The 15441-nt window shown below is 32.0% G+C and overlaps 1 protein-coding gene across 2 annotated transcripts in view; it reads left to right on the top strand.

The window, feature by feature from the left end:
- Nucleotides 1-1968: 1968 nt before the first annotated feature.
- Nucleotides 1969-15441, top strand: part of gramd4a (GRAM domain containing 4a) — a 105655-nt gene continuing 92182 nt past the window's right edge. For both annotated transcript variants that reach the window (XM_087248321.2, XM_087248320.2), the window contains exons 1-2: nt 1969-2209; nt 8687-8894. In XM_087248321.2, the coding sequence (XP_087104447.1) occupies nt 2181-2209; nt 8687-8894 (237 nt within the window). In that variant the 5' untranslated portion in view covers nt 1969-2180. The remainder of the gene's footprint in view (nt 2210-8686; nt 8895-15441) is intronic.

Below are 15441 nucleotides of genomic sequence, written 5' to 3'. Positions count from 1 at the left end.
TTTCATAACGTATTCAGTGCTGCATCTGCACAACAGTTGAATGCATTTGTTTGTTTGTTTGTTTAGCTTAAAATGTAAAACTATATAATTATTTATCTACAATTTATATATTTTTTACTAATACTTCTGCTATAAAAAAATTATAAAATTAAAGGGAGGAAAAATGCCTTTCACTTTTCCTGATTTCACAATATTAACAATGTTGTTTTTACTTAGCATAAAAAAACTAGTATTTTATTTTATTCTTAGTGGTTATTTGTGACTATTTTTATCTAGATAATTTATTAGATAAAATAAATATCTAATAAATTAGATAATTTTGTTATCCAAAATGTGATAATTTGTTCATCAAGTTTATTAGGCATAACAATATTAAGTTTTATGAGCTCACATTAATTTAGGAGTAAATAATAAATGTAATACTGTGTCTAGTGTTGTATCTACCGTTGCAGTTCAATTAAAAAAGTATTTAATTGTTTATTTATTGATTAATTTATTTACGACCTACATACTTAAGTGGTTTTAAATATATAACATCACCTTTAATGTTAAAATAACAATGATAAAATAATAAACACTGCTTTTATTAATCTACTGATGAGTCTTAATCTAATCTCACGTGTACATAATTTAAAGAAAAACAACATATTTGATTTAATATTAATCTAGCTGTTTTAAGTGAAGCCTTTAAATTGTCTAGTAAAATATTATGTACTGTCATCATGGCAAAAAAAAAAAAAATCATACAATAATATTAATAATTGTCATTATAATAATTGTCATATCGCCATTACCTAGTTCTTGGAAACACCCATACACTCTCACATTCACAAACACACATTCATTCACTGCGGTCAATTTAGTTTATTCAATTCGCCTATAGCGCATATCTTTGAACCAGAGCACCCGGAGGAAATCCACTCATTAATTATGTCATATAGTCACTCACTTAACAGAATTCAATTAAAGCAGTAATAAAAATTAAAATGAAAATTTGATAAAAATAATAAATTAAAACAGTAATTGCTGTTGTTATATTAAATATTTTATTTATCAAAACAATTATGTATCATTTGTAGTTACTACAACAACAACAATATACTAATAATTATTATTATTTATTGCTGCTGCTTTATTAAGTGCAGCATTAATATGTTATAACAACAACAATATCATATTATAATTTTTTATTTATTTATTAATTTTTCTTTAGCTTAGTCCCTTATTTATCAGAGGTCACTACAGCAGAATGAACCGACAACTATTCTGGCATATGTTTTATGCAGCGGATGCCCTTCCTGCCATAACCCATTTTATTATTTTATTTATTTTTAATTTTATTTTATTAAATTAGTGTCACTGTTGTTGTGGTATAGTCAGTTTCTTATTACATTATTATTATTATTATTATTATTATTATTATTATTATTATTATTATTATTATTATTATTATTAAAGCAGAAAACACTTTAATGGTAACTGACACTTGCACCAGTTTGCACTTTCTTACAATCACTCCATCATTATAAAAACAAAACAAAGTGAAAACATTGCACATTTATGAAGTGTGTTGCTTGACAACCAAACACTGTAAAAACAAAAACACTTCCCCTCCTTACTCTAGCACTTAATTCTCTGAGAACTAACAGTTTCTTTGTATAATTAGCACTTGTTGTGTATTGACTCTTCTTGTTGAATCGCTGAATGCCTCCTTAATTGTAAGTCGCTTTGGACAAAAGCTTTTGTTAATGACTAAATGTAATTGTAAATTATTGTAGTAATAGCAGTAGGCCTACGTGAAACGCTTACAAGAGCTAGGACATGAGCTAATGCTGTTGCCTTGTCAATTTATTTGTCATCAACATAAAAAAAACTCATAATCAGAAAGTGCAGCGGCCCCTTTAAGAGATCAGCGGCCGCGTTTAGTAGATCTGCCCGCCTGCTGTGTGTGTGTGCATGTGTGTATGTGTGTGTGTGTGAGTTCACTGACACCAACAAGACACGCAGATCCGCGTCCTCTGGGGGGATTGACATTAACTCACACATAATCAAGACTCCAGGGCCAGCGCACAGCTCTTTTTTTCAGCCGGCAGAAGAGCAGCTCGGGGACCGCTGAATGTTTCCAGCAGTTTTCCAGCAGGTGTTCCTGAAGGATCTCTCAAAGACTATCAGCAGGGTTCATGAAACTTTGCTACGATTTGCGCGCTGGGTAAGATGACCTCGAGCGCGTATCATTTACCTAAAATAAAAATAAATAAAAATTCAACAGGCGCTTTACAGTATGCGTCTGCAGGACTGTCATCATTCATAGGTGAAATATCATTTCTATTTTCGGCGTCGGTCTTGAAAACGAAAGCTGTCCGTGTGACTGATTAGAGCTCTCTGGTTTAGATAGCTAAGCGTCTGTACGTCATAATCGAATGTGTCATCGCTTTGTTAAATAGAACGATAGAACGCGAGCGTCGCTCTGTCAGTCAGACTCATTGATGATTCTGGACAAAATGTATCATTCTGTGGAACGTCAGACTGGACACATTGTGTATACAGACGCAGACGAGCTGGAGAATACATGCTGGTGATGGAGTGAAAGTGCTTTCATTCCATGTGTTATCAGTGATGCTGCGATGGCGATCACGGATCGTAGCGCGTGATGCTGGAGTGAACCGTTTCACTTGTTTGTTCATTGATCGATTCATTACGTATCACCTACGATATATATATATATATATATATATATATATATATATATATATATATATATATATATATATATATATATATATATATATATATACAGCATTTTTATCTGTATACGGTGTGTTAATTTGGGTATTTTAAGCAGAGCATACGAGTGCTAACAGTATATGTGATTATAGAATTAATTATTTTCACTACCTTAGAGTTAAAGAGATAAATATTATTTTTCTTGAATCCATTCAGGGTCTGGACTCTGGAAGGAGCTCTTTTTGCGTAGCTTAGCAAAAATCATTGAATTGGATTAGTCCATTAGCATCTCACTTGAAAAATACATTTAAAAGGAGTTTTGATAATTTAAAGTTTGACTCCTCTGTAGTTACTGACGGAAAATTAAAAGTTGCTATTTTCTAGGTCTACATGGCTAGAATTATACTATCATATGATCAGTCAACTAGTGTTCCTTTAAGGACAATTAAATTGTCGGATAATTGAGCTTTTGAATCACTGAATTAGTGATTCACTTCAGTTGAACATTGATTTCATTGATTCGGTTTGAATTCTTTCATTTGATGAGCATTTATTTCTTCATTTGTATTTTAAGACACTAAACCAATGTTATATTGGCATTTGTGGCAAAGAGAGAAGAGAGAACAGTTTTATTATTTTTGCATATATAATATTATGGCATGTAGTTGCTACAAACAATTTAAAAACAAGGTTATTTAAAACGCCAATAAATGTGACATCATGTTTACTTATTGGATTTATAATTTCAATAGAATGAAATGGGTAGCTCTTTCGCCTCACAGCAAAACGATTGCTGCGGTTTAAGCCTCGGCTGAGTCAGTTGGCATTTCTGTTTGGAGTTTGCATGTTCTCCCAGTGTTTACGTGGCTTTCCTCTGGGTGCTCTGGTTTCCCCCACAAGTGCAAAGACATACGTGTGTGTGGTGTTTCCCAGTGATGGGTTTCGGCTGGAAGGGTATTTGTGGTGTAAAACATGTGCTGGATAAGTTGGCGGTTCATTCCGCTGTGGCGACCCCAGATTTATAAAGGGACTTAGCCAAAAAGAAAATGAATGAATGAACAAATAATGTTATTGCACTCATATTTCTATGCTTTGTGAAATTAACTGAATCATTTGAAATGAATTGCATGACTTTTCTACTGTTTATTGAAATGCTGAGTCATTTAATGAATGATTTGCGCGACCTGTGTTTTAATTAATTTAATGACTATCCCATTGACTCTTATTCATTAATCCATTTAGCTCATTATTTATTATTATTATTATTATTATTATTATTATTATTATTGTTGTTGTTGTTGTTGTTGTTGTTGTTGTTGTTGTTATTATTATAGATTGTAACATAATTTACTTACAAAAAATACAAATATAATTGATTCATAAAATTAGTGAATTAATTTATCTATTGGGAAATCAAACGAATCAATGCTCATTCAATTCCCACATGAAAAAACAGCAATTTAAAGCAAAAAAAAAAAATAAAATAATATATATATATATATATATATATATATATATATATATATATATATATATATATATATATATATATATATATATATATATATATATATACATATATATATATATATATATATATATATATATATATATATATATTACAATTCACTTGACTGAGTCATTTGAATAATAAATTCCATAGAGCCAATAATTTATAGTCTTGTTGAATCACTGATTCAACTATCCAGTATTTGAATTAAAACAAAGCATTGATTAATCTGTGGACCAGAATCATTTATCCACTGAATCTCTGACTGAATAAGTCCTTTTTCAGAACCAGATGGCTTCATATTGGGCTGCTTTTTTTCAAAGAATCTTTCGATGTGAGAGATTTTGTGTAGGCATCACCTGCAGTTTTGAACTCAAGCGCATGACTCATGCACAAATAAATAAGTCCATTTCATATTTTTGCGAGTTACGCGTTGCAGATTTGATCTTAAATGAACTGAATTGAATCTTTCTCTCGGATATAAATGTCCTTGTCACTGTGTGCTGTTGTAAAGTCACAGTGTCTCTCCGGTGCTCTCAATTTACTTAGAAGGGAATCTGTTGGTGGATATTCATGTAGAGATGTGGGCAAGACAGAGATCTGTGGGTGGACGCATTTAGTTCCGCTTTTGTGTACTTGACTAGAGACTTCTGCAGCTCTCACAGCATGCAGGATCATAATCTGAAGCAAATATCATTTCATATTTATGAGCTTTGAGATCTTTCAAGGCAATCTCTGTTGTTTAATAGTGGATAGTTTAAATTGAAGCCAATTTCTTTTTATTGCTGCTTTTCCAATCTGTGACTGTTATTATTTTCTCTGCATGGTTCATGTTTTTGTTGTGTGTTAGTTTTGGCATTTTAAGCAGCAGATCAAAGAAATAGTAACATATAAATAGTATTGTACAAAAGCTTAGCATAAATCATTGAATCGGAATAAACCATTAGCATCTCGCTAAAACAAAAGATTATTATCATTTTCCCATTTAAACTTGACTAAGAACGATAGAAAATAAAAGGTCACACTTTATTTTGATGGTTTGTTTGTTGAATTTAAATTACATTTACATGCCTACTAATTTCCATTAGATTATAAATAGTTAAGTTGCCATGTACTTGCAAAATTTCTTATAGTCAGTTAAGTTAAATGTCTGTTGAAGGAGCAGATAAACAGTTATTAAGCAGACAGTCTACTAATACTCAAATTGACCATCAAAATAAAGTGTTACCAAAAAAAAAATTGCTATTTTCTAGGTCAATAAAAGAACTATAATATAATTCTGGCAAACTTTTTATTTTATGTCAGTCTCAGTAGCTACACAATGTAAATGTAGAAGCTTTAAATTTCTTACTTGTACATGTGTAATGACAATAAAGTTGAATCTAATCTAATCAAATCTATTTGTTGTAAAACGAGCTAAAACACTGATTGATTCATTGAGCTATAAATCTGTAGAATTATTAAAAAAGGGGTAAAAATCAACTTTCAACTCAAGGTAGAGGGTTCCTTTAATGTTTCCAAACATATTAGATATGTATTTGTATAAATCAATTCATTAAGCAGAAGCATTATTAAAAAGCAATTTACAGTGAATAACATAGGCAATATATCACAGCATTATGTATAGTGCACAATGCAAAGCTTTTTGGGAAGGACGGTAAATAAAAAGAGCTACAGCATCGATTACAGTAGTAATTTAAGGTATTATTAAAGTAAAATATATTTATATATTTAAAGTATAATTTAAAGTAAGGGTGCTTGCTTGAGGGCCAGCGCAGGAAGGTTCGAGTCCCGGTTGGGCCAGTTGGCGTTTTTGTGTGGAGTTTACATGTTCTCCCTGTGTTGGTGTGGGTTTCCTCCGGGTGCCCTGGTTTCCCCCACAGTCCAAGACATAGCTATAGGTGAATTGAGTAAACTAAATTGGTCGTAATGTGTGTGTGTGTGAATGAGTGTGTATGTTTCCCAGTACTGGGTTGCAGCTAGAAGGGCATCCACTGTGTAAAACATATGCTGGATAATTTGGTGGTTCATTCCGCTGTGACGACCACTGATGAATAAAGGGACTAAGCCAAAGGAAAATGGCTGGATGAATTAATTAAAGTAGTGTTTTTGAAACATACTATAGTAACATGCATTATACTGTATAAAGTATAATTCATAAGTATTTAATTTTCTTTTCGGCTTAGTCCCTGTATTAATCTGCGGTCAACACAGCGGAATGAACCGCCAACTTATACAGCAAATGTTTTATGCAGCAGATATCCTTCCAGGTGCAAACCAGTACTGGGAAACACCTGTACACTCTTATTCACACACATACACTACAGACAATTTAGCTTACTCCATTCACCTATACAGCGAATTTCTTTGGACTGAGGGGGAAACTGGAGCACCTGGAGGAAACCCATGCAAACACATTGAGACATGCACAGAAATGCTAACTGACCCAGTCAGGGCTTCAACCAGCAACCTTCTTGCTGTGAGGTGACTGTACTACCCACTGTGATACCGTGACGCCCATTATAGTATTTGTAAGTGATTGTTGTTGATAATGAATGCTGCAGCACACTGCAGAACTACCTAAGTGAACTAATAACATAAAATAAGTACTAAAATAAGTACATGTATACATTTGTTTTTACCACAGTAAACTTTTGTGTTTTTATAGTGTCACCATAACAACTATAAAAATACCACAAACAATTAATTCAAGAACTTCACAATAGTATGGTTTAAAAAACTGTTTACTATCATTCATTCGTTCATTTTCTTTTCAGCTTAGTCCCTTTATTAATCTGGGGTCATCACTGCCGAATGAACTACCAACTTATCCATCATTTGTTTTACTAAGCGTATGCATGTTTACTATCATATTACTATCATTCATTCACTTTCTTGTCGGCTTGGTCCCTTTATTAATCCGGGGTCGCCACAGCAGAATGAACCGCCAACTTTTTTAGCAAGTTTTTACACAGCGGATGCCCTTCCAGCCGCAACCCATCTCTGGGAAACATATTACTATCATATAACTATAAAATTACTATCAGTTTTTATGTGGGTAGATGGGTGTGAAATGTGAATTATTAAAAAAGAAATTAGCAAAGTTTTTTTCTTTTATGTGCTTGATTTCTTTCCTTTAAAGAAATTTCTAATGTCTTTACTGACCGATAACATTTAACACACACGCATGCACACACACACATGGATGTGTATTTATATATCATTTTGCAATGGTTCAGTAAACTACAATCATAATAAAAGTAGATGAATACAGATTAACGAAATGTAAATTCTCTACACTCAAAAAAAAAATAATATAAATAAATGTGTGGGAAGTATATGGCACTGAGTTCCCTCAAGAAATTAATGAGTAATACTTGAGGCTAGAAAAGCACCTGGAATCAATTTACAACCTGTTATATTAATAATTTACAACAATAGAGATTTTGTTCTCTTCAGAACCAAACCACAGATTAATTCTCTTTCCTTTGAAAAGTCAGAACTACAGAGCCTATATTGAGCGCATTTGTCAGGAATAAATATGTCAGAGAGGAGATTCATGCTGTTGATAAAATCAGAACAATTTACTGTCTTTCCGGGCTTCCATTAGTTGTTAATAATTGTTAATTATTTTATATTTTTAGTCTATTAATGTTAAATAAATTAAACAGTGATATTGAGTAGCACAGTGTAGTATATTTGCATATAATACATAATTATTCGTATGACTGTACATGGATTATTTCCAGTTTAATGTTTATTTATGAATAATGTTTATCTTTAATTGCATGCATGCTGTTATAATAATATAATGTTTTTAAACATGGTAATTTCTGGCCACACTTTATTTTAAGGTACAATTCTCACTCTTAACAAACCACTGTAACTTTTGCCTCAAAAAACTCTTGATTTGCAATTATTAATATAGGTAGTAGTTAGGTATTGGGTGGCATTTAAGGATGTAGAATAAGATTAAGCAGAATATGTGCTTTAAAAATACTAAACAGCCAATATCTTAATAGTAGGCAGGTAATAAGCCACTATTAACACTGAGAATTAGTACCTAAACTGTAGTGTTACCATGTTTTATTCTCTATAATAGTGCAATATACGTAAAAAGATTTACACAAAATAGCTGAAATCACATGAAGACTTTTGCCAGACCAAGTTGACACGAGCATCAACCAATCCCAGTAATCTCGAATGAGCCAAAAATTGGCTAATTAAATTGACAGGATGATGTATATCGGTCTGCCAGTACTATTGGCTTACTGCGATAAAGCCACTTTGCATCTTCATTATGTGGAAATGAGATTTCTCCAGCGGGTTGGCAGACTAACACCTGTGCTGTCTTTAAAATATTGCTTTTTCTACTCCTTTGTGAGTTTATAGTTTTAAAGCTTGTAATTGTTCCCCCTAAAACTTTTGTTTCTTTTTTTTTTTACCCTACAGGGCTGCCATACACAATGTTAAGGTAAAGCCTAAAGCAGCGGTGTTGAACATGCTAAAGCGGCTGGATAAAATCCGATTCCGTGGTCCAAAGAGAGATGATTTTCTGGATCTACCCGATTCCCCTACAGGCTCGGACACTGAATGTAGTGATGATATACTGCTGAGACCTCGACCTTCTCTACGGGACAATGACGAGCAAAGAGACCCTGTAAGTTATCATTTCATCTGACGACTTATTTCTGTTGAGTAAGTGTAAAGGTCTCTTATAAGATGGTCCTTGTGTTGTCGTGCTGTTAAGCAAAATATCTGCCTACACTATAAACAGTTACTTTACTTAAAAAAGGGTAAACTCATTGCTTTAAAAGCAAAAGGGTTGAGTTTACTTTAAAAGAATAAGTAAACCTGTTGTAACTTGGAACTGGTAAGTTTTTATAATTATACACATACAGTAGTTCATTTGCTTTTTCTTATTTTAAGGCAATGGGTTTACTCAATTTGTTAAGTCAACTAATCAAATTCAATTTAAAAGTCAACTTATCACTTTAAAAGCAACGGTTTTACTCACTTAAGTAAAGTCAACGAATCCTTTAAAAGCACAGAGTTTACTCACTTAGGTAAAGTCAACTAATCACTTAAAAAGGAACAAATTTACTCAGTTGTTTTAGTAAAGCTTACAGTAAATGAATCACTTTAAAAGCTACAGTTTTACTCAAGTAGAAAACAAATAGTTTTTAAAGCAGCAGATTTGCTTACTCATTTAAGAAAAGTCAACTAATTGCTCTAAAAGCAATGGGTTTACCACGTATTACCTAAAGTCAGCTAATCGCTTTAAAAGCAATGAATACTCATTCTTTATAATCAACTAATCACAACAAGTTTACTGACTTTAAGTCAACTAATCGCTTTAAAAGTATTGCATTTACACACATTTTAATGTTTTTACACATTTTTTAATGCATTTACACACTTTTTAAATTTTAATAAACTAATCAATTTAAAAACAACTACTCACTAGTTGACACAAGTTAAGTCAATTAATCACTTTAAAAGCAACGGTTTAACTCACAAGTAAAGTAAAATCACTTTTACTTTTAAAAGGTAAAATCAACTTGTTTTAAAAATCAACTAATTTACTCACTTTTAATGTCAACTCATTATTTTAAAAGCGATGAAATTACTTGTTTAAGTAAAGTCAATTAACCACCGTAAAAGCTTTGGGTTTACTCACTTTGTTCAGAAAACGAATCACTTTAAAGCAACAGCTATACTCATTTAAGTAGTCAATTAATAGCTTTAAAAGCAACAAATTTACTCACTTATTTAGTAGTCAACTAATCACTTTAAAAGCAATTGTTTTACTTGTTTGCATAAAGTCAATTAATCGGCAGTGAATTTACTTGTTTAATTGAAGTCATTTAACTGCCTTAAAAGCTATGGGTTTACTCACTTTGTTCAGAAAAGTCAGCTAATTGCTTCGAAAGCAACAGTGTAACTCACTCAAGTAAAGTCAACTAACTGCTTTAAAAGCAACAAATTTGATCACTTTTTAGAGTAAAGTCAACCAATCTCTTTAAAAGCTTTGTGTTTACTCGTTTATTAAGTAAAGTCAACTAATCAGTTAAAAGCAATGGTTTACTGACATACTGAGTAAAATCATTTAACCACTTTAAAAGCAACAAATTAACTCATTTTTGAGTGCAGTAACTAATTGCTTTAAAAGCATCACACTTTTAAACTTTTTAAGTAAAGTCAACTAATTTTAAAAGCAACACATTTACTCACTTGTTAAGTCAATTAATCGCTTTATAAACTAAAGGTTAATTACTTTATTCAGAAAAGTCAACTAATCACTTTAAAAGCAACAAATTTACCATTTTTTTGAAAAGTAAAACCAACTTATTGCTTTTAAATCAACGGATTTACTCACCCTTTAAGTAAATTCAACTAATCAATTTAAAAGTGATTAATGTACTCACTTGTTTAAGTGAGGTTAGTTAATTGCTTTAAAAGCTTTGGATGTACTAATTTTATTCAGAAAAGTCAATTAATCACTTTAAAAGCAATAAATGTACTTTTTTTGAAAAGTAAAACCAAATTATAATCACTTTACTCATTTTTTGAAAAGTAAAACCAACTTATTGCTTTAAAATAAACAAATTTACTCACCTCTTAATTAAAGTCAACTAATCATTTTAAGAGCAATTAATGTACTCACTTGTTTAAGTGAGGTCAGTTAGTTACCTTACAAGCTATGGGCTTATTTTATTCAAAAGAGTCAACTAATCAATTTAATGTAATGATTATACTCACTCAAGTCAACTATACATTTTAAAAGCAACGGGTTTACTCATCTATTATTATCACTTATTACGTAGTCAACTAATCGCTTTAAAAGCAACAAATTTACTCATTTGTTTAAGCAAAGTCAAGGAATCATTTTAAAAGGAATGCATTTACTTTTTTAGGTCAACTAATTGCTTTAAAAGCAATGGGTTTACTCACTTAAGTAAAGACAACTAATCACTTTAAAAGCAACAAATTTACTCATTTTTTTGAAAAGTAAAACCAACTTAACAGTTTAAAATCAATGAATTTACTCACTCTTTCAGTAAAGTCAACTAATTGTTTTAAAAGCGATAACTTTATCAATTGTTTAAGTGAGGTCAATTAATTGCTTTAAAAGCAATGGGTTTACTCACTTTATTTAGAAAAGTCAACTAATCACTTTAAAAGTAACAAATTTACTCACCCTTTAAGTAAAGTCAACTAATCGTTTTAAAAGCAATTAATATACTCAGTTGTTTAAGTGAGGTCAGGTAATTGCTTTAAACGCTATGGGTTACTCACTTTAATCAGAAGAATCAACTAATCATTTTAAAAGCAACAGGTTTACTCTCTTATTAGGTTGTCAACTAATTCCTTTTAAAGCAACTTTTCTTTACTCATTAAGAAAAGTCAACTAATCTCTTTAAAATGAATACAAATTTACTTACTTGTTTAAGAAAAGTCAACAAATCATTTAAAAAGCAGTGAATTTACTCACTTGTTTAGGTCAACTAATCACTTTAAAAGCAATGGGTTTACTCACTTAAGTAAAGTCAACTAATCATTTTAAAAAGCAACAAAGTTACTAATTTAATTAACCAATTAATTTAAAAGCAATGGGTTTACTCACTTAAGTCAAGACAACTAATTACTTTAAAAACAATTATTTTACTCACTTATTAAAGATAAGTTATACATTGCAGTTTTCAAAATTTACGTGAGCAGTGAATTGTTGTTTGGACACAAATCATCAAGTACGTCAGCTGTGCAGTGTTTGTGTGCTGCAGGGTGCTGTGACGCTTTTTATCTGGTGTGACTGCACTGAAAACAAATCTGTTAATTAACAGTTGCCCAGAGCTTGTGATTCATGGCTCATAAACATTCATGGCTATTTAATTACACTTCTGAATTGCATTATGGGACCCTAATAAAAAACTTCTAATAAAGTGACATTTATTGACATTATTTAGTAGACTGAAACGATAAGTTGTTGTTATTGTTAAAGTCATGTATATGTATATAATTTCTAACACAATGTGACCCTACAAAACCAGTCATAATGGAAATTAAGAGTTATGCATTGTGAAATTTGACTTAATAAGCTTTCCAGTGTTGTATAGACCATTTTAATGTGGGCTTGTCATTAGCGGCATTAACATTTCTTGCTTGTTTTGGAACTATTCAATAACTGTAACAAGAGGCAACTCAATCATAACTTAATGTAAAACAGCTATCATAACATTAGTTATTAATATTTGGCTATTTTTGGATTTTCGGATGCTATAGAAATAAAAAAAAAAAGTAAAACAGGAGATTCGTTAACTCTTTAAAGTTAATAAATGTGCTTGGCAATGCAAATTACCAATCAAAAACTGAGTTTTGATATATTTACGGTAGGAAATATATGTTTATTGAATATGATTTTTACTTAATATATCTATTATTTTTGGCATAAAAGAATATTCTATTATTCTGACCCACACTGTACAATGCTATTGCCAGAAATTTACCTATGCAACATTTTTTTTCCTTTTTTCTCACATATAGGGCTCTATTTTAACGGTTTACGGCGTTATGCAATGGGGCATTCATTATTTACATGGCGGACTTTGTAAGAGAAAAAACAACGCTTTACTAGTGAGAAAACATGTAAACAGAACATCTGCAGCGCAAGGATAAAGAACGAGCCTCCTCCAATTGGCCTCTTTACTTTGTCTTTACTTTACTTTTACTTTTAACTTTACTCTTTAACTTTGTTGGATAAAGAAACGGTGGAAACTCTCTCTGCTGAAGACATTTATTAGCCTACATATTTAATTTCCTTTGTTAAGGGCAAAGATTTGTTTCAAAGCTATTTCTAAAATTATTTCGAACTTCTAGCAAACAAATAAATGAACAATAATAACGTCTCCAAAATCTGACAGGTGGACAAATCTGAACTTGTTTTTAATAAAACAAATGTAAATATGCAAATAATAAATAATACTGCTAATAATAATAACATTATACAAATGCAAATTGTCATAAATAATCTAAAAAACCCCCCCCACAAAATGTGTTTTGTGTGAATGTCCCTTTTAAAGGAGTTCCTTTAAATCAAGTTTTTTTTTCTCTCTCTCTCTCTGAAATGTGCTTATAATAAATCTCTTTTAAAGTCTGACCTTTTCCAGTCAATCCACTTTGTATTTTTCTACAAGAAAGAGCTTGTTTGATGTTCTTATCTTGTTAAGCTGAGCTGATATTTCTAAATAACACAGGAAAGCCTCGACCTTTCATCTTTCAGCTAAATGATGTTTTAAACGGATAACTCACCCAAAATATGGCATTCACTTGTTTTTAAACATTTATGAGTTTCTTTCTTTCCTAAACACAAAAGAAGATACTTCAAAGAAAGCTTAAAACTTGTTTCTATTGACTTCCATAGTTTTGTTTTTTTCTGTTATGAATATCGTGATTGCAGCCTTTCAGCTTTCTTTAGAATGTCTGTTTGTGTTCAAGTAAATAAAGTACTGTATATAGTAATTTTAGTTTTTTTTTTGTTTGTTTTTGGGTGAACAGACCCATAGCCAGAGGGGGTTCAGTTGTTTCAAAAGACCCACTTCTTACTGACAAAGTATTTTTACTGATATGCTATCTTAAATAGTGAAAATAACCCATCAAAAAAGGTTTTAAGACCAAGTGGATTGCCCTATTTGCTGTTGCTTTGGTGTGACTTCAGCTAATCAGTTTTGGACAATTCTAAGAATTGTTTTTTATGACATCCAGCTGTGCAAGAAAACAATCTGATGAAGTGAACGCATCTTTCGCTACTGTATTGTTTTTAAATAGAGAACATTTTGTACAAGTAATTTTTATTCTAAATCTTGGAACAAAAAATGACCAGGGAAAAGGTGTGGAGCACCAAAAGACCAATATTAAAATAAATTTGAATACTATTTGGATTTGGCTATTGTTATGATCCATGAATTTTCAAATGTACTTTTTTTGGTTATGATGACCATCTATTTCAGCTAGTAGTAGCTTAAAATAACACTAAAATGCAGTATTTAAATCACATAATTAAATAGTACCCTAAAGGCTCATACACACCGGGGCGCTTTTCGTTTGCGTTTATCGTCAGCGTTTTACGAGACGTTTTTCCGCATTCAAACCCAATCGATTTTTACTGGCGTCAAGCAAAAGAGTATGCAGAATCATTCCTTGATGTTAGATGGCGCTACACAATACAATTTTAAGCTTCTGACACCCAGCTTATAACACAGAAGAGGAAGAGAGGAAGTTCACACACTTGTTGTTAAAGTTACTCTACTCGAACACTTGCACTTCAGTGACTCGAACAAGCATGGATGGTTCAAGTAGCAGGTCCAGTTCTAGCGATGAAGAAATGATTATTGTTCACAAAGCAATAAAAAGCTCCACGTTCATATCGCCTCTGGGCATCTTCTTCAATGTACGCTCACATTGACAGTTTTGCACTTGAGAGCCTCCAAGTGCTGTTTACCGTAACTTCAGCTGCTCCGTGCATGTGAACGAAAGTGCCAATTTGATTGGAGCAGAAGATTTTGATGTGGCGCGTCAAAACAAAAAACGAGCATAGGGCGTTTTTTTTTAAATGATGCTTTTGCACCTGCCATTTTGCACGTTGGTGTGCATGTTCACTTTTTCGCCCTTTATTTAGTCACGAGGCATTAAATGTCGATGGAAAACGTGAGCAAAAAGCATCCCGGTGTGCACGAGCCTTAAATGAGGCCTATTACCGCAAAAAGGTGCACTTTTTGAGAAAAAAAGAACCATACCTACACCTGTAGCTGTGGGCCTGGTGAACTATCCTTTTAATGCACTCCACCACCCTCTGTAGATTTCAGATGGTAACTTCTCATTTCTCAGCTAGTTTATGCAATATTTCTTCATCGTAATCGGGTTACATGATTTCAAAGATGTTTTTGTTGTCTTATCTGTGTAATTTGACATTGTGTTTATTTGGAGGCTTTCCCCTCAATGATGAAGCTTCAGATTAGTCATGGGGTTGCATAAGTGTCTGACAGGACAGCCAGCTTCCTCTGCTTCCATCTGCAACATAAGCATTTGTTTTTGAAAAGTAAACTGATGTGCTGTGAAGTGCTTGGCCTGTGGGTTTTCTCTCATGGACGCTGTGGAGTGTTTTACTGTACTGTGGGGTGTCTAATTATCCTCTCTCACTAAAGGATCTG

The sequence above is a fragment of the Danio rerio genome, chromosome 4, assembly GCF_052040795.2.
Source record: "Danio rerio strain M-AB ecotype USA chromosome 4, GRCz13ab, whole genome shotgun sequence".
Lineage (NCBI taxonomy): Eukaryota > Metazoa > Chordata > Actinopteri > Cypriniformes > Danionidae > Danio > Danio rerio.
Note: the sequence above shows the minus strand (reverse complement) of the source record. Positions and strands in the feature narration are given on the sequence as shown.